This window comes from Scomber scombrus, chromosome 20 (assembly GCF_963691925.1).
Source record: "Scomber scombrus chromosome 20, fScoSco1.1, whole genome shotgun sequence".
NCBI lineage: Eukaryota > Metazoa > Chordata > Actinopteri > Scombriformes > Scombridae > Scomber > Scomber scombrus.
Window position 1 is genome coordinate 15443175 of NC_084989.1, and position 22538 is coordinate 15465712.

Consider the following 22538-nt stretch of genomic DNA (forward strand, 5'->3'; position numbering starts at 1 on the left):
GTGTCAGCGTGTGATTTGTAGGTCTTGATAAGACAAACAATTGAGTTTTGGTTTGATCTTTCTACGACATTCCTATCAGGCGTGGTGGCCATTTTACTGTTTCTAAGTGGCTGAAAAATCGTCGAAGATCCCTCATGTAACGGCAAACTGTGCACTTCCTGTTGGATTTAGGTCAGGGGTGTCAGCGCGTGATTCGTAGGTCTTGATAAGACAAACAATTGAGTTTTGGTTCGATCTTTCTACGACATTCCTATCAGGCGTAGTGGCCGTTTTACTGTTTCTAGGTGGTGCTAGAGCCGTTTTACTGTTTCTAGGTGGCGCTAGAGAGTCCATTTTGGCACTTTTGGGGTTCATTTTTCCATTTTATCAAATTTATGGCCAGACCTGATGTGCGTGTTGAATTTGGTCTGTCCTGGAGCATGTTTAGGTGGTCAAATTTAGGGTCAAAGTGGCATGAGACATTCCTCCCATTCATTGTCTATGGGAGCGTTTTGGCAAGGGTTTTTGGGCACTTGACCTTTGAGGGCTTCTAAAATCCAAACCGGACGAGTAATGGAAAAGTTGTTCAGATCGTTTGTGCAGCAGGGTGTGCTCAGTCAGCTATTTAAGTTTGAAGCCGCCACGATGAACGCCCTCGGACAAGATAGCGTTTGTAGCAGGCCAAGAATCGTCAAAAATCCCACATGTAACAGCAAATTGTGCACTTCCTGTTGGATTTAGGTCAGGGGTGTCAGCGCGTGATTTGTAGGTCTTGATAAGACAAACAATTGAGTTTTGGTTTGGATTTTTCTACGACATTCCTATCAGGCGTAGTGGCCTATTTAGTGTTTCTAGGTGGCGCTAGAGAGTTCGACGTTGTTTGTTTTTCCATTTTATCGAATTTTTCGCCAGACCTGATGTGTGTTCCGAATTTGGTGAGTTTTGGAGCAGGTTTAGGGGGTCAAATTAAGGCGCAAAGAGGCGGTAGAATAATTTTAAAAAACGGTACAAATTCAGTAGGGTCCTTGCCTCCAGGCAAGGGCAGGACTCCTCTGGAGTCCTCGCCCTCTTGCCTTTCGGCTCGGTCCCTAAATATATACACCTAACACTAGCACTCCCACGAGCCCAAACACATCTCACCTATACCAGTCAAAGTATGATATGATGTTATCGAGTTTTGTGAGTAGTTGCCTTCAAGTCATAACTAGCTACAATATCCATGGTTATTCTACACAGTATAGATTTCACATAGTATTGTACATCCATGGATATTCTCCAAAGTATGTTGAGTTATTTCTGTTCATTAATATCCTTGCTGCTCAGTTTATACAACAGAAATATAAAATGATATTTGGACATCTGTTGAGTGGGTGATCATGCATCGGTGTGCACTGTGGCAGGACATTTTTCAGAGTTTCGACTGGTGAGATAAAACACTTGCCAAAGGATTTTATCTCTTAAACGGTCAGCCATGTTCTTATGTAAATGCTCTGCGCAGCTCACTGCAGCATGCACAGATGAATGTTTGGCTAAAATCATATGATAACACATACCCATTCTACTCTTCCAATTTTATTTTTACACCGGCTCAAGTGATGTGAAATTAAGGTTAAAGCTGCAGAGCCACTGAGATTCTCATTCTGTGTTTCAGTAGATTGACCTAAATACTGCAGTCAGTCTTGGCCATGTATGGATTGTTCTTTTGTAACACTGCAGTAATAGGAATGGGAGCTTACAGTATGTTGTATTGTTCTTTGTTTTATCTCCTCATCCACTGCAGAGTTGTAACACTGAGAGATGCAAGACTCTGCACACCTCATACACGACAAGTTAAATGCAGAAAGCTAAAATTTATATCCAGTATAAATACAGGGTGGTAACCATATATAACACAGTGTATCATTTTCCCTTCATAATTTCAATAGAATGTGATTTAAATTCAGCCCAAGATTCAGGGATAGTAATTATTATTCGCCAGAATTTAAAGGTTTTATCATCTGACAATTAACATGCTTGACATTGATTGTGGAGGCAGAGTTTCATACATGGAAGTTAAGAGCTTATCACATTGCACAGCTGACAGTGTGTGTGTGTGTGTGTGTGTGTGTGTGTGTGTGTGTGTGTGTGTGTGTGTGTGTGTGTGTGTGTGTGTGTGTGTGTGTGTGTGTGTGTGTGAGAGACACTTGACTGGGGACAGCTTATGCAGCTGGGAACAAAAAATGCAGATTTTTCAGTCAGTGGTTAAGGTTAAGGTTAGGATAAAGGTAAAGGTTAATTTTTGGGAAGTTGTGGTTATGGTTACGGTTAGTCTCCAAGAAACAAATGTAGGTCTATGTAAATACCCCAAAAGTGAGTTAAGTCAAATAAGGAATCCATGTGTCCCTGGTGAGAAGAACAACCAAAAGGGATTTGCAGACAGGAAACTGGAAGGATGATTTACAGCCTTCCCCTTGTCCAAATTCACAGTATAGAGCAAACACAGTCCCTGTGAGACTCTGACTCTCTTTGTCTCTCGTTTCCATCTCCCCTTTCCATTTCTTTCTCATCCTCTGTCTGTGTGTCAGAACAGTATGACAAAGGAGATATCACAGATTGAGCACAGCAGAAGGGAGGAGTGTTGTAACTTAATTTACGCTGCCTGTTGAGTATATGCTACTTGAACTCAACAAGAAACTCATCTGAATGTTTATTAACTAGTGTTGCTAATCACATCCAGTGGAGATATTCTTCACTGGAGGAAACAATTGCGAGGAAAATGTTTTGCCTGCATGTAAACACGATTAACTACTACCTGTAGACTGCCTATAAAGTAGTAAGATATATTGTTTATGTTTCTGTGATGTTAGAGCATCTTCTCTTGAGGCCTCGTGTTTAGTGAGCCTTCAGCACAGCAAGCACAGCTTTATCAGCCTACGACTGATATGAATTCAGGCACACATGTCATGCGCACACACATACTGCATCACTGCTGAAGGCCAAGTTTTAGTTTGTTTGTGTTTTTGGGCTCTTAGTTGTTTTTATGAGGCACAGTGGAAATACTAGGAGGAGGTGTTTATGGGTATGGGTGCTTTTCTGCGTCGGTGTGTGCTGTGTAAATTCTGCTTGCGAATGTGTTGGACAAGATATAGCAAGAAAAATTTACCACAGTAACCTCACCAACGTGTTCATATTAATAGCAGTGTTGCCCAAAAGCCTGAATGAGTGGACAGCAAAGGGCCCTGTGCAGAGCACTATGTCATCCTGGAATGTGTCCAGAGGTATTTTGGTCACAGTGGAGCTCAGCACAAGAGTTGAGATTGTATCAGCACATAAAGAGCCAAGTAACAGAAAAGGAAGCATAGTATAGCATAGAGTATGGGGGCTGTAGATGACTTGTAAAATCCCAGCCATAAGTCAATCTAACAGTCTTGCAAGATTGTGGGAGATTGAGTTACTCCTTTCCCCTACAGAATGGGGAACTCCGCCTCATTTGGGGAAGTAACTAGGCCTTGAGAGCGTCACATATTCCCATGAAGCCTCCTAACAGAAGTATCTGTGACTCAGCTGTCTTGTCTGCTATTTCCTGCATATGGATTTATCTAAAAATTTACAGACATTCCTTCTCTGTTGCACTTTCCTCCTCCGCCTCTCTCTCTGTCCACTCTCTCCTCAGTCATTTGCAGATTTATTCATGTGAACTTGCGGTCACAGAGTAGTTAGATTAGTTTGACTCTGATTTTCCTTCATTAAATGTCAGCGTGTTGAAGATAAGGGTAAGAGTGCACATCACTTTAACAACTCGAGGCTGTGAGAGCCGGCTGTCTGACAGCAAAATATTTTCAGGCTGTCGTCCCACTCACAAACACCCCGCTGCCTTGTTATCTCTTTGTTCCTCTTTCGCATCTGCATTGAGGGAGACTGGCACTCTCCTCTATTCCCTTTTTATGTCATTCTCTCTGTCTCTTTCTCCGGTTGTCTTGTCCTGTCTCCCAGTCAATCTTTCACTCATGCACTCACTGGCTCACTATCATTCCCTCTCACACGCATACACCAACAACACCAACTCTTTCTGTCACTCTCATGTCACCGCAGACTATCTCACTCACCATCATGCTCAGAAAACTGGAGCTCACTCTCCTATTTTTTTGCACTCCTCCCACTTTTCTCTGAGCTTTACCCTCAGCTTGTGTTCCTTCTTTTGCTCTTCCTCTCACACCTTATCTGCCCTTTCCTCCTTCTATCGGCTTAGCTCAGTGACAGATCCTGTCGCCATGGAATGTACCCTGCCAGCTAAAGGCGATATGTAATGTGCAGTGCATGCCGTTTGTGCCTGTCACAGCCTGCCCCATCCATGTTTTATTTTAACCTAAAACACTTTTTGCTTTACCAAAACAACTTGCGCCATAGCAGATCCAGGAAATCTTTGAGTAATGAAGACAGATCTCATGCACCTCCTTTAACCCTATCCCTGTGCAACTCAATTTTAACCTCAGTTCCTCTTTACTACAAGTGAAATGGATACATGTGGTGGGAACAAGCAGAGAGATAGTGGTCAGAGGAGACAAAGAAAACCAACTGAGGAGGAGGTGGGAGGTGATAAAGACAGGAGGAGTGATTTGAGAGAGCCAAATGATACTCAGAAGATAAAGAGGGAGATAAATGAGGAGAGAGAGTTGTGGTTTAGAATGAAGGCAGTAGACAATGAGACGATTGTGAAAAGAGAGGGCAGCGAGAGCATAAATCTGAAAGGAAAGGAAGACACTGAAAAACAGGAAAATTAAGAATATTAGGTAAAATAGGCTGATGGGCTCAAGATAAAGATGGGCATAGAGAGAAGCTGGAAGGAAAATGTACAAAGAAACACAAGCTGGGTGGAGTGAACAACGGAAGAGACAGGACAAGAAAACAAACTAAGAGAGAATGCTCAATGACGGATGGTTTGTTGGGATGTGCCACAGCCAGGATCAAAATCAAATTAATTACCAAGTGCAATGACGTGAGGGAGCTGGATCATGGGAAGGGAGGCAGTCAAGATGAAAATCTGCACAACATTAAGAAGTCGCAGTGCTTTAATGCTCTGATGAGAATATCCTCTCTGTTGCGTTTTAGCAAGGGCCTCTAAGTGAAGGGCTTTGGCATAAGCAGCATTCAAAATGCACACACGCACACAGCATACAGCACACAACGATAGTGCTAGGCTATGCGGATCTGTAGGAGCTAGTATCAACAGTTATCATGTTCTCAGCATCCCTTACAAGTGCTCTGAGAAGATTATACCCACAGTGTACTGAATTGAGTTTTTTATGCTACTGTATAACTGTAAATGATAGATTTTATATTACATCCTAAGAAGAAATATCAGAAAATATCATCATGTGACCTCATAAAATGTTACAAAGTCATTTTCATTCCTTCAAATCAGGGTTAAAAAAGATGCAAGGGTGATATTGCTGTAGTGTGGGGGTTCGGTGTATGCACGCACACACACACACACACACACACACACACACACACACACACACACACACACACACACACACACACACACACACACACACACACACACACTGAGATAACGCCCTTGTTTCCAGATGAAGCAGCTCACTAGGCTGTCACTGGCCAGCACTGAGTCACTTTATTTCAATTCAGGAGAGCAAGGCACCCAGCCGGCCTCTCCTCTTCAGCCCTGTTGCTCAAGCACGCCTGCAGCAAAGTGGGGCCCACACCTCGACAGGGTAATAATCGCCGCCAAGCAGAATATCAAGCGTAATTGCAGCACTGTTTGTCATTTATCAAAGGTTTACCCAGCTGACATTTTCTCGGTGTGATGTGGAAGACAAGTCTGATTTTGATGGAACTGTTTGAAAGGTCATATTCAAACCGAGCCGGGTTTCATGCTGACTTTCACTTTCATCGCAAAGTCACATGCAGTGCTAGACTGACTGCGTCAACAGTTACAGCCAGATGTATAGCTTCACATATAGTGGAGAATCAAACCCCTGAAATTTGTCTTTGTCTCTTCGTCATATTATTGTATTGAGTCACTGACTTTACTTTTTCATTCTTTGCAGAGTGGGGGTCGATGCAGATGAAAATCCAGAGGATCTTTCTTTTGAGGTAAAAACACATTGTTGTCACTGCTCTGTAATCTGTATTTTACTCCATTTAATCCTATTGTCTTAGTCCTCTCTGGCATTGAAATGTATTTTAATCTAAATTGTGAACTTTTTGCTGCAAGCGGCTTTTTTCGATAGCAATAGCAATAGTCATTCTCCATCAGCTTACATTTTTACAGTAACACATGCTGTATATGGAGTCCAGTTTTTATCTGTTCAGCAATGTAAAACACATTTGTGGAGCTACACTTTGTAAAGTTATGTTATTACCTTAAAAACTAAATTATCCCACATATTTCATAATCTGCAACATAACCTAAAAAAAACAAAACATTGTTTTTGTATACCAGTGTACCAAGAGGGTACTCTTTATCTATCTACTGCCCCTGTGCTTTGCTGCTTCTGCATAGCTATTGTTCAGGTATGGTTCACCAATCCCATTAAGCGAGCATTAGTGCTGTATTGATGTATTACAGCCAGTCAATAGTTGTTTTTCTAATGCTTTAAAACATTTAAAATATTTGCATCATTACAAGCAGGATTCCTGATGATCTGCTTTGAGTATTTATATGATTCGATTTAGGTATTCAGGATATCAATTTTTCATGAGAAGTCTCTTCCAGTTGCCATTAAACTTTAAAAGCTAAAAAATATGGAGAGAAAAATGACATATGCCAGTAGAAAACGCATTGAAGCTTTAAACAATACAATAACTACTTGCAAAATTGTCTTTATAATGACACTTTTAAAGGAAGGCAACAATTTGTATTTCTGTTCCAGATTTAGAATAAGCAGGTGGCAACCTGAGAGCTCCATAACAGCCTCCGTACTTATTAACAATACTCTGTTACATAATAAGTGAATCTGCATCCAGTATCCGTACAGTATGTTATGCTGTAGGCTTTGTTTTCTCAGTTGTCAAGAGTGCAGCTCTTACCAGCAGAGGAAAATGAACATAGTGAAAAAGCAGCAATCTCAGTGAATGAAGACAAAACAAAACTTTTTTTTTAAGATGTAGATTTAATCACCACACATGTGCTGCAGGGCATCACATTATGAGTCAGTATGTGTTTCACTACAGATGTAGGGTGTTGGTATTTTTTGTACATACTGTACATTACAACAGTTCAATAGTGTTCAACATTTTACACATAATTAACAGAAAAAGAGAAATGAGAGTGTATTTTTTTGCAAATACTAGACAGAAGGGGCTTACCGTATATCCTGTCATCCTCTCCCATTGACACATAATGTGCTTCTATCCTCTAATCTTGGCTTTGTAGTTTATTTTAACACTGCATGACATCATAGTGTGAAGAAGAGGTTCAAGAGGATGAAATGCACTTTTGCTTCCCTCTAAATGACAGTCTGTAGCACATCCTTGCCAACAGAGAGCCCTTCTGAGTGTGCCCTTTTGTTGTGCAGGCACGTCTACCCACTCACCCACCCACACACACCCTCCCACCCTTCTATCACTGCTTCCCGGCAGCTCTCCATCCCCTCTCTTTCATCTTCTTATTTGACCCGACTCTTATCTGCAAGCTGTGAATTGGACAAGGTCTGGGCAGCTCCCTGGCATTATAAGGCCAGAGGGAAAGACAGAATAGACGGTGGGGCCGGTATGAGGCTGGAGGAAGATCCCAGTGGTGAGGTAAGGGCGAGCTCCAGGGCTCTTTCTTATGGCAATGGATAAATGTCACCTTGCCTGGGGTGTGAGTCCGCACAGGGACAGCTGGGGGCGTGTTCTTACTGTTGCAGGAGGGCATATCAAGGCACTCTGCTGTTTTTGAGAGCAGGATTTTCGTATATGAGCACAGGGCCTGAGGTCTCACTTGTAACAGCGGAGGTCATTGGATATGGCCCCGCTGACCATCCAAGGGTGCAGGTTTTCAGCATTTCCATCAGACAGTGTATATAGCTGCCCCAGAGGGTTTTTTGTGTGTTGATGAGTAACAGTGGTTCTCTCATGGTCTACAGGTTGCTCCAGGGAGGCCAGACACAACACAAGCCCTGTGGCACCGTCTGGACTACAAGTATCCTTTCACTGCTTTTCTTCTTCAAAGCACTCTAACATCTGCTTGCACGCACAATAGTTAATGAACTGGTCTGTGGCGTAGTATACAGCATTTACAAGGGAAAATAACAGTGACTCATTGAATGCGATGAAAGACTTTTACAGCAGAACTAACTAACTGAGATGGACGGTCTCCTAGCACCGTTATTTAGTTTGTGTGTGTATGTATGCAGTTGTATCACAAAATGTGCATAGATGTTTTCATTATATTTTCCTAATACTGGTGTTGACTTCTAAGTGTACTGAATCCCTAAAAGCAGAGAATGTATTTAAATCATTTGGTAGTAAAAAACAAAACAGCCGTGTACTCCGCAGTGGAATTTCATGAGGACTGCATTAAGTTTAAGCAAATCTAATTTTGCCACTTTATGGCCTCATGACCTGGCCCAGTGCTTGGCAAGGAGCGCATCATTTTGCTTTATGGACTCAATCTCCACTGCAAAACAATAAGATGCTGCTTGTGCTTTCATTTAGAGTATTCATTTAATGCATGGGTGTGTTATGTTAATATTACGGGTTTTTCATAGTTTTCAAAGTGCATTTAAAGTAAAAACAGTTAGGGGTAATATATGATTATACAGTGATGGTAAATTATTAAGTACTCACTGTGGCGAATAGGCATAGTTGAAGAAAGTCCTGAGTTAGACAGTTTTCTTAATAAATCAACAATTCTCAGTTAATCAGTTGCAGCTGTTTACAGCAGACTGGCCAATCTTGTAGGCAACATGTATCATACTTACTTGTTGAATCATGTCATGTCAGTTTTGTCTGACATAACAAGGTATTGCACTGTAATTGGATTGGATCTAATTGGCAGAAGACGTTTATGGGGGAAGGGCATCTGTATTTATACGGCCTTCAGAAGGTATTTAACTACTTTGATGTTTAGCATTTTGTGGTTTGGGAGCATGAATAAACAAGACTGAGAAATGTAATAGTAAATGCTAATGTTAGTATGCTAACATGCACACAGTGACAGTGCTAACATGCTGATGTTTAGCATGAATTATGTGCACCATCTCCATAGACCAAAATATTGGACAAAATACATACATTTCAACCAGATGATTTGTCTTGCAAGGCAGCTGGAAATGTGAGATCATGCAAGAATCCATCATGTCAGGATTCAAGTTATGCACTTGTGGCCCAGCCAACAGTGGTTTGGACCAATCAGTGTCCTATGAGGAACTACTGGCAGCTACCAGCGTGCTCTAGGTGTGATGACAGCAAGAGGTTAGTCCATGATAGACTGTAATAAACAGATGGTTTATCCAATCATCTGCCAAGTTTTTTTTGAAAATGCTTGCCCTTTTCCAAACAGTTTTCAAGGACGACTTCTCAAATGATCCTGTGCAACGAACCATCTGGCACATCAGGTTACCTGATGATTGCAATAGATGAAAAATAAAGGAATGACCAAATTAAAATTCATCTTGACGGGGACACAAATGTCTGCACCAAATTTCATATCAATCTATCCAATAGCTGTCAAGACATTTCACCAAAAACCAAAAATGTCAGCCTACATGGGGTGCAAAAATTCCATATTTAAATGTATTTACTATTGAAAATAGGAATGTAAGCTTTTGATCCAAATCATTTCTTTCTTGAGACAAGTTTGGCAGCAATTACAGCCTTGGGTTTTGCTGGAAATGTCTGTATTTAAATGGCCCCTCTAGATTTGAGGGTTCTTTTTCTGATTGTTCCTTGCATGTGATTGTAAACTCACTCGCGTTAAATTGAGAACAGCTTCCACCGAATCATTCCACAGACATTTAATAGGATTTTTTTCATGTATCATTGCTTCGCTCTAATGTCTGTAACAATGTGACATCAATATTACTTAAGCCTGTGCCTCTTCATTGTCCCTTCTGTCAAAAAAGCCTCTTCACAACATGATACTGTCGCCACCATTTGTCACAGGATGGTGTTAGATGAGTGATAAGTGTTGCAAAGTTCTCACCAAACATGGTGCATTACAGCTGAATGCACTAAGAATATGTTGTATAGCAACTGAAAAGGGTTAATTATTTCAGACAGTTCAGTGTTACATGGTAATTTATTTGTAGCAAAAAAGAAATCATTAATGGGTTGCTTAATTGATGTGTTAAAAGTTTGAAACTCTGTTAAAGCAGAAAAGATGAGTGTGGTTGAATATGTTGTGATACAATAACTGTAAAACACAGAAGTGGATACAACATAATGTCCTTCCTGAATTCCTTATTTTACATAGTATAGCTTGTTGTCATGGTTGTTAGTCAGAGATTACTGATTCAAATGCGACTTTTCTTACAAGAGACTGCCAGTTGCCACAATTACTTCCTAAGAAGAATAACGAAGCTCTCTCTTTCCAGAAACACTTGTAATTAAATGACTGATACACTTTTGAACTTGTGGAGTTGTTTTGCAGGCAATACTTGATTGAATTTCGAAATGATTGGGAACTAGTGAGCAGCAGAAGTGATGTGACTGTGAATTATATACACTTTTTTTTAGCAATACATATTAGACAGTCTAGATAGGCTTTAAAAACAGCTAAATTAGTTCAGTTGGAAGATTACATCACTGATATTCATGCTGCAGACACACCCTTAATCTATTCTCTCTTGTCAAGGAATTAATATACTGTTTGTGCTACCCCACACACACACACAAACACACACACACACACACACACACACACACACACACACATATATATATATGATATGACATACTGACACTTGCTTTCATTGACCCACTCATTCTTTGCAACACAACATAGCAATCTGTGTAACCATAGTAACCACACAGAGTATACCCATGCCCTGTGGTTATACGCCTGCATAGTAGGTTAATCTGCACATTTGATAGAAGATATGTGCAGGGGGTTTTTGGAATTTGTATGTATATGTAAATCTTAGAAAGAGAAAAGAGAGGGGTGGGTGGGTGGGTGAGAGAGGCCGTGAGCAGGATGAAAGGCGCATCTTGGGCCAATGTTTGCTATTGATGGGGCCGTATTATGAAGATGCTTTGATGTGGACCAGGTGAGAGGAGCCTCAGCCTGGATCCCGCTGCCAGGTAATTGAGCGTCAGCTTGGCTTGCCGCTGTCTCATCCTAAGGGCACACTGCTGTTTCCTTAACCGTTTCCCTGTCAGCCTGGCTTTAAGGCTCATTAGGGGCAGCGTTTTACCTTAAGCACTGATTTTGACCGACATCAAAGCCTGTTTGATCTTTCCTGCCGAAATGGTCTGGACTCTGTGGTTTCAGTGCTGGAAAACTGATGTTTTTGTTTTGACTCCATCCCAGAGGCCACCCGTGTGTAAAGACCAGGGTGGCTGCATTATGTGGTTGGCTCTGGCTCAGGATGAGTCCATGGCGTGACTTAAATCGCAGGGTGTCGCCTACATTTATAGTATTATATCATATACCACAATAGCATGGCATAAACAATAAGTACAGTAACAGAGGTAGGTGGCACTTACTCTAAATATGTGCTGCTGACATTTTGTGTTTTGTGTGGGAGGCACGTAACAGTACTTGTTATGCAGAACGGCCGCTTTCACAGTGTGATATTAATGTATAAATGATATAATTCGATTTTTGATTCAGATGGTCGTAGATTTTTGAGGTTGTAACAGCTTAAAGTGAAGCAAGCTTTACCTATTTTACATACTGCTGGGTACACAAATCTAAAAGAATGCATTATATATTGTAAGATGTTCATATGTGTTATGTGTAAAATCTGAATCAGCAAAATGATTATTAACTGCAGCTGTAAAAAGAACAATAAGATTAAATCTAAGTGTAAAGTAGCACCGGGGGAAAAAACCTGTTCTGTTTCTTGGTAATTTATGATAATTCAATGTCATGGATTTTTAGTGTAGTCACCAACTATGCTGAAATGCAGAAAAGCATGTTCGGGGGCATTTTTCGACTACCTGGTGGAAACTGCAACTTATTTAAAATGCCTGTATCAATCTATTTTCCTGTCATCATTGATGGGAGGTCAGGAGAAGGTGATGTACAGGACATGTAGGAAGGGAACGATGCTTGCTGTGAAGGTAGCTGAAGCAGCAGTTGAGCTTCTACCCCCACATTACTGCTCAGCAACTTCTTCCCAACACACACACACACACACACACACACACACACGCACACACAACCTGACACCATTGTGAGCAGAGAGCAGCTCTAGTGGTTATAATTACCATCCCTGTCTAGTATTATGCCGGCGTTGGACACTGCAGCGACAAGTAGACAACTCACTCAACTGCAGGTCCCAAAGAAGTCATTATTCCCCCCAGTCCTACCCCCCCCCCCCCCCCCGCCTCTCTTTTCTCTCTCTCTCAGTCCCTCATTTGAGACATTTATAAATAAATCCTGTTAGCTGGCTGAATGGTGCCCATAATTTCTACCTCTTGCATATTGCTGATAACGGTACTGGAATGCAAGAATCGTTGCCAAATTATATATTAGATCATTTTCTTCCTCTCCTTGTTTTTTTTATGTGTGCTTATGACAGGGAACTGTGTACTTGTGTGCCACCTTTAAGTATCACATTGTTCATTATAGGCTTTGAGGTACAAAGGTTGCTTTTGTCCAAAAATTATAGCATTGGTGAAGTACTGTTTTGTCTTTTCCCAAGACACAGGAAGTGCATGAACGCTGGAAAAAGTGCAATTATTTATCCAAACTGTTACGGCTAAAAGAAAGCCTGCTGTCATTTTTTATGGTCTGTAATGGAGAGGATACAGAATCCAGTGTATTACATGATCAATTCTCACCAGCCTACTGTATGTAAAAGTATGGCCTGCAGAGAGATGCTGGTTGGAGCAGGTGCGCAATAAGTCACTGTGGTTATCAAGTGGCTTCCTAAATTGTCCTCCAGAGGACTTTGACCATAACATCTGGCATACAACAACAGTCCTTTCTCCTGCTTTCAACAGTGATCAGAGCTATGCTTGTCTGCACTAGCTTATATCAATACTTTAACACATTTATAAACCATTTCTGACCTTCCCTCTGGTTTCAGTCAAGTGCAAGACTGACCCAGCCTGCCTGAGACAAGATAACAGTATGCCATATACCTTTCTTTTTTCAAGATAATATGATTTTTCTCTCTGTCTATCAAACACCCTGCACTTCTGTACCTGTGCAGTGCTTTCTCTTGGAAAATGATGTCTCATGGCATGATTTATGTGGGGCTTTTATTTAGTAACACAGCTACCCAGCAGACAATAGTTTATACTTGTATCTTAAATGTGGTAACAGTTTAGCAAGCTGGAACAAAAATAGCACTAACACCTTAAGCTTGAATGACTAATATCCAGCTCTCTGCAGTGTGTAGTGTTGAAAATGGAAAGCCATTGACACTTTTTGACAATAAGCTGACAGTAGCCTTATGGGGAATAGTGTGCTTAATATAATTGCAGAGATGTTTATCATTTCAACATTACATTATGTGGAGTCTGTGCAATGCTGTTAGTCAAATCTGAAGAAGAAAAAAAAAGAAAAAACGCTGTGTCATTGTTGAGGCTGTTATTGCACTGTGCTTGGTGCTAGTGAGGCATTCAGTGCTGTATTTTATGTTTTTATCTTTTGCATACCAAGTTAAAATATGATTAGTCAGAGTACTTTGGTCACACATTGACTGATGTGTTTTGTGTCCTGTATTATGTATATATGCTGTGTGACATTGGCTCTTTTAACAGAAAACTCATTATGAAATGTGTTAATAGTATATTCAAGAAAAGAGCTTGTATTTCTAATTTCTTAAATCATTTCTTTACAAATAATATGCAGTTAAAGACTTGATTTATGTGTGTAAGATATGCTATTCCACAGAAAAGAATGATTCATTTTGGCCAATTCTTTCCAACATAGTTACTGGCCTCTGCCTAATTTGCCCTCCCACATCAGTGGCTAAAACAATAAACGTTGCTCCCATTTTGATCCCACCCACTGTTATGAAACTTAGCTGAACAAATGCATCTAAGACATTACACTGTGATCTTCTGAACCCTTATGAACATAATACAATATGTCAGTGTTATATTTGAACACATAATCACAAAATGTGGCCCTTGTGGAATGTGCTCTACTAAAATTATTACAGTAATGACTCAGTGACCCAAGGCCAGATTAGGAATTTGCTAAAAACAAACCATTTTTCTTCTCTGCTCTTAACTGTCAATGACACTTACATGCCTTAACAAGGTCACAGATATCTAAAGCCCATGCTGACACATTCTGGCCCTCCGCTGACCAACTCATTGCCACAGTGGTGTGGAGTATTTGCCCGACTCCTCAGCAGCCCCCATGTCCACCAGGTAAGGCTCACCTTGTTTTGCAGCTACACACAGTACTGTGCTTGTCTTCAGAGATTAGAAAGAAATGATTTGCCGTTCAGGATGAAGAGCAGCTGTGCGAGACTGGGCCAGATAACACCCCTTCTGATCTGGAGAAAACGGAGAACCAGCCTGTATGTATAAGAGACGACCCTGGATGTGAGCACCAGGAAGACCTGCTGGAGGGAGACCTAGGTCTTGGCACCAACCCCTGCTCACACGAGGGAGGCCTGAATCTCCAGGACTCAACTCTAACCCCAGTTAATCAGCCCCTGCCGTCATGAGGCTAAGGCCCTGCCTCCCACAGTGAATGGGGTCACTGGCCAGGGCATCTGAGAGGAGCCATCCGGGAGTCAGAATTACAATGGTTCCCGAAAGGTCACGCCCCCCGCTTGAGCTGACATGCATGCAGAGACACACAGAGGGAGGATAAAAAAAACAATACAAAAGCCGTTACTCTCTCTGTTTCTCTGCTGATGATTTTCTTTGCTTGTTTAAAATAATTTTCAGTACTAAATCAACTTAAACTGCTGAAATTGAAAAGTTATGCTTGCATAATTTAAGTGCCTACTGTCAGTTTGACCACAAAAAAACCTGAGTGCAGTATAGCAAGCAACAGTACTGGTGAAAATGCAACATGTGAAGTCAAACATTAATTGCTATTGGAGAAACTTCATACTAGTTAGTTACATAACATCTTGTTTTCAAGCTTTAGGGATGCTCTTTAACATCTAATGCAGTGGTCTCCAACCCTGCTCCTGGAGAGCTACTGCCCTGCATGTTTTAGGTATCTCCTCACTCTAACTCGTTATCAAGCAGCTGAGGCTCGTCAAAGGGCTTGATAACGAGTTGATTATTAGAATCAGGTGTGTTAGAGTGAGGAGATACCTAAAACATGCAGGGCAGTAGCTCTCCAGGAGCAGGGTTGGAGACCACTGATCTAATGTGACTAAATGCCATTTCCCTTTATCAGCTGATTTTTGTGCCAACTTCTCTTCCCCAACTCCTTATTAAACTTTTATTGTACTGTTTTGCTACAATCCTTTCAACTGATTCAAATGTATTCCACTGAATTTATTACCTCCCCATTTCTCCCTCTATGTCTTGCTTATCACTCTGCGCTGCACTAGAATACTTCCAAATGCTTAAGTATATTAATAGCATTTGGAAAAGATACTACGAGCATGTCAGATTTCCACTGACTTCTTTAATTATAGATTGCACTTTGCTGCTCTCTGAGTGCATCATTATAAATCTCAGGACCCTTTTCCCCTTGGGTGAAGCAAGGTGTTATGTACTGCTCAAATCCAATCTGCGAAGGTTAGGCTTTGTGAATATGCAGACTGTTTCTCTCATATTAATAAAGCAATTGTCCTTGAAGTAAGGGCTTTCCATTTCATGTTGTGTATGCATGGACGCATCTATGGAATGCTCCTCGGTTTCAGCTCTCGATTGCTTACTTTGTTGGCATACAGTTTTGTTTTTTTGCCCAAGAGACCGAATAATATCAACAGCCTTCAGATGGAAATGTTCAACCTTCTATCCCATGTCTATCCTTCAAGGGACAGTCCACCCAAAAACACAACTCATTTTTCCTCTAATTCGTGGCCTGATCTTACTAGTTTTGGTGTGATTTACTGAGATTTTGAGCTATCACGTGTACAGTATACACACTCTCAACATTTGGTTTGTGGTGCTCAAATTATTAAAACATTAACATTTAAAAAATGTAGTGACTCTTTCCACTTAGGCATTTTGAGAATCACAAACCAAATGTTTTTCATCAATGTTTTTCTGTTTTACTCAAGTGTGATCAAATCTCAGCAAATCATATATTATCTGGATAGATTTGAATGATCTGTTTTATTGTGTAATGCATGTCATTTCTCTGAGATTTTTTAAAGGTTGTGTTGTCACAAAATTGCCATGGAGTTTAACGTTTTCATGTGACTATAACACTGCAATTACAGCTAGCAACTAAAACAACACAGTAGATCCTCTGTCTATTACCAATAATAATTTTGTGACATATGCTTAAGTTATCGAAAGAAATAGCAGCCAATATATGACACTGTTCCAGCACAATGGTTCTCAAAAGGTAAGGGAAGGCACATTGATATGTGATGCACTGAATAAAAGTAGGCCTTGAAACATCTCATGAATAAAAAGAATAAAATGATTACATATCCTGTGTGTAATTTAAAATAAATATTACTAGCTTAGTCATTTTTTTGTTAACATATTAATTAAAGCCTGTGGCTCACTGTGTTGGATTATATTTTCATTTTTAAGGAGACCTTGCCTCATGCACCGGACTTTGAGAACCACTGGTCTGGTTTGTATGTTTTTGATGATTTTAAAATGCACACAGATGCACCAACTCTCTTGTTAATTGTGAACTTTACTCAATGCAATATTCCCAGATCATGTGTTTTTTATAAGAGCAAGCAATTGTAAACATTTGAAATGGTAGAACAGACTGCTTACACTGACACTGAGAGAGACTTTCCAGCTCCAGAGCCATGACATTGTCCACAGTGCATGATATTATCCTACAAGGATTTGGTGACAACAATCAAAACATCCCTTTTTTTTTTTTAAATCTAGAGATAGCACTACTGCTGTTCGGATGTGGCCTATTCATCACACCTCTACCTACAGTATGGCACATCAACAAACCACTTAATTGATTGTCTCTGACTTCAACCAGATCTTACAAATAGACATTAGCAATGAGATTTTTTTTTTGTTGTTGTTTGTTTTTTTAGTTTTTTTTCTTTCATCCACTATTTTTCACCTTTACAGACAGTATGGAGACTGAAAAAACATATTTTTTGTAAGGTTTTCAACATTCAAAAATAACCCCAAAACATCCACTTTGAAGTGTCATCATAACAAGATACATGAATTATACAGCTGGGTTTTTTTTCCATAGTTGCAGCTTTAATGTTCAAGCCATTGTTAGTAGGCCTTGCATTGTCAAATACATAGAGTATTCCAATATAAAAGAAGTGGTCCCTTTGAACACCACTGCAATTCAACTGAGGGAAACAAGATACATTCCAAATGTGGCCAGTGGAGCTCCTCAAACACTGATTTAAAGTAAAGCTTTAATTCCACAAGAAGAGGAAACGGCACTCGATGCAAAATGAACATTAAATCATAAGGTCTTTGGTGGTGAGGATGTCTTCACAGTTTGGAGTGTGTCAGTAGTGATTTGCTCAAGTCCTTCGCCTCCCCGGCTGTTCTCACTCTTTCGTACCCCAGCACAGACATGGCATGGTGGCAGTAGTCCTCCACTTGTTTGATTTGTTGAATGCTGAGCACTGTTCTCCATGCACTAGCAGCTTGTGTGGCATTCCTGGATGAGACAATGAATGGCTTAGAGGAGGAACTGGAGCCGCTGGTCATGTTCAGCGCAAATGACTCGATGTCATGGTTGGTGGTCAGGTTGGCGAAACGGTATATGTTCCGCAAGGTCTTAGCTGGGTTCTCGACCAGGTCCTCGTACCGCACAGCCATGTACTTCCCCTTCAGCCAGCTGGGTGGGTTTAAGGCAGTCCTCAATGTCCTGGAGGTGCGGTCACAGATCACCTCCATGGCTCCTATGGAGTGGTAGTCTGAGCCATCCTTCTTGTTGGCTTTGTGACCAGGATCCACAAATGGGATCCGGCGAAGTTTAGGGTCCCTGCTGCGGACCACCTGTAAGTTCTCCCTTATCAGGCCATGTCTGGATTTGATCCTAGAGTTGGCCACTGCCCGTGGGTCTCTGACCAGGTGTATCACTTTCAAATCCAAGGATGGATCCTCCATTAGTGGGGCCAACACGTTAACGTCCAAAATGCGTACCCCTTTAATGACTATGGTGCTATATTTGAGGCACTCCTCCTCCAACAGTCTAAGGCTTTGAGGGGGGCACTTTTTACACACCTTATCATCCACCATCCCCACCACTTCTTTTCTGTAGGCAGAGCAGAGGGGATAAGAACACACCACTTTATTGAGGGTGGCCCCAAATAGTCCTAAGGAGGTAAAATTCTTGCCCCCGGGGCTGTTGTAAAGTTGGAAAACAGACAAATCACAGCGGTATAAGGAGCTAAGCATGTCCCTGGCTGCCCCTTGTAAAGACACTGCATCACCCGGGTACAGTTTCTGCCAGATGTGCCACATTGGCTCGTACAAGAAGAACACTTCAGGATTTTGGTTAAAAAGCTCCCCAAAAAAAGACGAGCCTGACCTCCAGGTGGTCAGAACGTAGATAAGCTGTCTCTTTTTGGCCAGAGAAGGCCTGTACAGGAAGCGAATGTCAGATCTGCTCTGATAAGTGGTGCTCCTCATCTGATGATTACACTGCTGTGGCTCCTTAGTCCATTTATAATTAGCCAAGTTGAGCATAGTCAGGACCAGCAGCAAGAAATAGGCCATAAATAACACAATCCTCTTCCTGCGGAGGACTTTCATCACGATCCCAGGCTGTGCTATTATCTTGGTATGATTCCTGTAGGTTTTAAGCTTCCTCCCAAAACCAGCATCCTTCTCCCAAGGCGCTGTCAACTTCAGTGGTTGATGATATTGTTTGCCTCTCATCTGTACCCCGGAGAGTGGCTCTCACCACTGAACGAAACGCTCCTTACATTGACAGTGCACCAACACTGTCTGTAAAAATGTATATAGCCTGCACTGGGGAATGATACCCAGTTGAATCCCAGCTGATTAGGTAATATAGTGAGCGCCAATTCGAAATCCACAACACGAAATCCCGTTTTCACTGCACTGCGCAATGTTCTTCATGGGAACGATGTATAAGAGGAGCGTTTAAGTTGCCCATAGCGAGTGTTGCAGTGATTCTGTGGGTGGCCCGTCTTCAAAACAACAAGGAAGGAGCCTTCATCATTGTAACAGACGCCCTGTTTGTCCATGTTCAGCGAAGGCACCCCTGCGCAGTTATCATCTGATGCATCCTTGCTCATGCAGCCCGGTGAAATTCAGGCATCACAGACAATGAAATCGTCAAGACTTGGCGCGCCGGCTGGAGCTTAAAATCAATCCACATTTGCTCTAACTGAAGCGTGACTGGCCCTGTATCCACAGTTACTGCGTTTGCCGAAAGATACCCCCGCTCTTCCTGCCGCTCTGCTCTTCCAACTAATACAAACTGGACCGATTCAATCAGAATACCATGGGAAAGACCCGCCTACAGAGGGACTGTATTGGTCAGCGCTGTGGAGTCGGGCTTCAGCCAGCTACGCCATTGGATCTGCCAGCCGCCTGTCTCATCGCAGCCTCAATTCTGTCTCCCACTGATCGCAGCAATGGTAGATGGGAGGAAATGATGCTGTTGTTATGTTTCAGGGGTCCACCTCACTATCTGCATCCTTGTAACCATGCTCCACCCTTCTTTTTAAGACATACAGCTGCATATTCCACCAGGTGTAGGGGCTTAAAAGGATTTTAATGTTTCCTCTTTTCACCCTTCCCATATTGTCTGTGCCTGTAACACAATCCTTTGTTCTAATTCATATGCTTTTAAGTTGTTCTTATAAGAGCCATGGCCTTACATAGTATCAATGTTCTCTTCATAGTGGAAGACTGCAGAGAAGAATCAATATTTCAAATTAGATATAGTTGTGTTTTCCCATTACAGCCTCAAGAGGGTAGTCCAGATCTAGCCTATAAGAAAAAAAACAGCTCCTTCCCTTAAAGGAAAAATCCTATAATTAATTAGAAGAATGCCACACAAGCAATACTGCAAAATGATGCTGCTGTAAGAAAATCACAGGGTTTTTTTGTGATAAAAGATTAGATAAATAAGATTTGCAGGAATATTATAGTTTATCATAAACAGCAACTCACGCTCCTCTCAAGTGATATCAGCTGAAATGTGACATCTGACAGCTGTTCCCAGGAACTGATGAGCGCTGGGAAGCTGCTAGGTAGTGTGTTTTAATGGAGGAAACACATGCTCTGCAGATTAAGAATCATCTTTCCTAAGAGGCTTGGTAGTTTGAGATGACAGCCCCACAAAGCTGAAAGCCACAAAAGATTGAGTGAAAGGGTTTGGGCCCTTTGACCTTCCTGATGAGAAATCTCTAATATCCTTGACTGGGATTTAGAGTGTTTTTATGGTATTGTTGAGTGATTTAATTGTGACCTTATTGCACTATGTATCTGTTACTGTGATATTTTTGAAATGTGTATTAATAGTATTTAATAGTTTGTATTATTGAACTATAGAATGATTAATTACATTTCAGGCCTTGCACTATGTTTGGTTGCTGATCTTTCTATCCCATAGATGCTCATTGTTTAGTACCCATTCAATGCGGATGTTTACAATGCAAAGCCTTTGTGCAGACTGCCCTCTGCTGGAGCATAGCGTTTCCTATCAGGACAATGAAACTGACTTTTCTCCCTTTTTTTTGGTCACTCAAAATTTTTGACATGCACATTTTTACATAGAGAAAACATTTACACGGCATATATGGTTTTATTCATAATACTTTTAACATCATTTAGACATAAATATTGGGAGTAGGAACAATCAGAATAATGCATTGAGGGAGGAATACATCCTAATAAATAATTGATTGTTCCTTCTAAAATTAATGATGATATATCAGTGTGATAAGCCACACTGTATAAGCCTATATATTTATTAATTTTAAGGGTAACCATCCGATACCTTTTATGTGAGTATCTGTCACGTTTAAAAAGAGTGCTTGTCTGTTTCTATCCTCCTTTCCTATATTGTCTTCCTCAATTTAGGATTACTTACTAAATATATAATGATATGCAACAGTATAATTCCTGTGTCTAAAACCCAATAGCAGTCTCAGATGAAATTCGTTCTGTATTGTACACTCTGTTCTGCACTGCTTCTTTATAATTTGGTTCAGCCTGAATAACTGATGGCTGTTTTGGGATGCTGCTCCATGGAATAATAAAGTTCAGCTACAAAACAGAGCCCTTCCCTCCACTTGCAAGCATAATTGCTGAGAAATTGAGCGGATGAGGATGGGCTCATTTTAAAATGGTCATAAAACGTAACAACTGCTCTATGAATGTCCATTACCAGGAGCCACATCTGACTCAGTGTGCACTATTTCAAAGCTTTGTGTGGGATTTTTCAGGTGGATAAAATAGTAACCGGGCACCTCATTACCACAGAGAGATTGATTTAGTCATTAATTTAATTTAATTTAATTTAATAGTATTAAAATATATTTATGAATTTATGTTAAATACATGATTGCTTTCTCACTACAGTATATGAACATGTAACCATTTATGTATCTATTCATTTGTGTAGGTGGGACCAACTCGACTTCAGGAACTGGATACTATCAGACCATTTATATTCTGCAACTTCAAAGTGGATCTTGATGACATTTTATGTTGATTAAGATCTGTAATTTGATACAAAGTATTACAGTTATAAGGAAAGTTGTAAGCTTATCCCTATTTTGAATTTCAAATTGCAAACAGCTGTTTGATTCAAATAAATTTAAATTCATTTGAATTTAATTGCTTCAGTGCTTCTCAGTATTGAAGGAACAGTTAACACCATGGTGATTTGGCTCTGTGTGAATTTGGTAAAATTAGATTTTTACACATTTTGTAACAGTCCCCTGGCAAATGATTTCAGCCTTCTTCACTGAGAGGATATTTTTGACACTCGTGTAAAATTCTGTGAACAGTGCAGTTACATCAATTTGCTTGTTGTCTTTCTCCATTTCTCTGTAATTATTCACATACATTTTCACTGGTCTAATGTTATGGACTCACAGCAAAGGGCTGATATGAAGCTCTATGTATCTCCTTTATATGTTCCCCCCTCAGCCTCCCACTCACCATACAGACCCGGAAATCTCCTTGTCTCTCTCTCCATTATCCATGTGCAGTAAATTTCCCCCATGCATATCCAAACACATCAATTACATGGACATATTCACATTATTGCCTGCTCGATGATATGCATGCACAACCCCGCAGAAACCAGAACCCATAGCTGTGATTTTTCTCTTCATACTCCAAATATATGTGTATATTTTTAGATGGCT

The 22538-nt window shown here is 40.8% G+C and overlaps 2 protein-coding genes across 2 annotated transcripts in view; one reads left to right on the forward strand and one right to left on the reverse strand.

Moving 5' to 3' along the window:
- LOC134002250 (sodium/hydrogen exchanger 9-like) overlaps positions 1-15586 on the forward strand; it is a 60088-nt gene extending 44502 nt beyond the window's left edge. Inside the window, exons 13-16 of the mRNA XM_062441560.1 lie at positions 6030-6075; positions 8052-8107; positions 14355-14460; positions 14541-15586. Of these exons, the coding sequence (XP_062297544.1) occupies positions 6030-6075; positions 8052-8107; positions 14355-14460; positions 14541-14762 (430 nt within the window). The 3' untranslated portion in view covers positions 14763-15586. The remainder of the gene's footprint in view (positions 1-6029; positions 6076-8051; positions 8108-14354; positions 14461-14540) is intronic.
- Positions 15587-16902: 1316 nt separating this feature from the next.
- On the reverse strand, positions 16903-19101 carry chst2b (carbohydrate (N-acetylglucosamine-6-O) sulfotransferase 2b). The gene has a single exon (XM_062441747.1). The coding sequence runs from the start codon at positions 19063-19065 to the stop codon at positions 17668-17670; it is 1398 nt and encodes a 465-aa protein (XP_062297731.1). The 5' UTR covers positions 19066-19101; the 3' UTR covers positions 16903-17667.
- Between the last annotated feature and the right edge of the window lie 3437 nt (positions 19102-22538).

Coding starts and splice junctions, on each gene's coding strand:
- chst2b (XM_062441747.1), bottom strand. CDS start 19,065: ATGAGAGGCAAACAATATCATCAACCACTGAAGTTGACAGCGCCTTGG.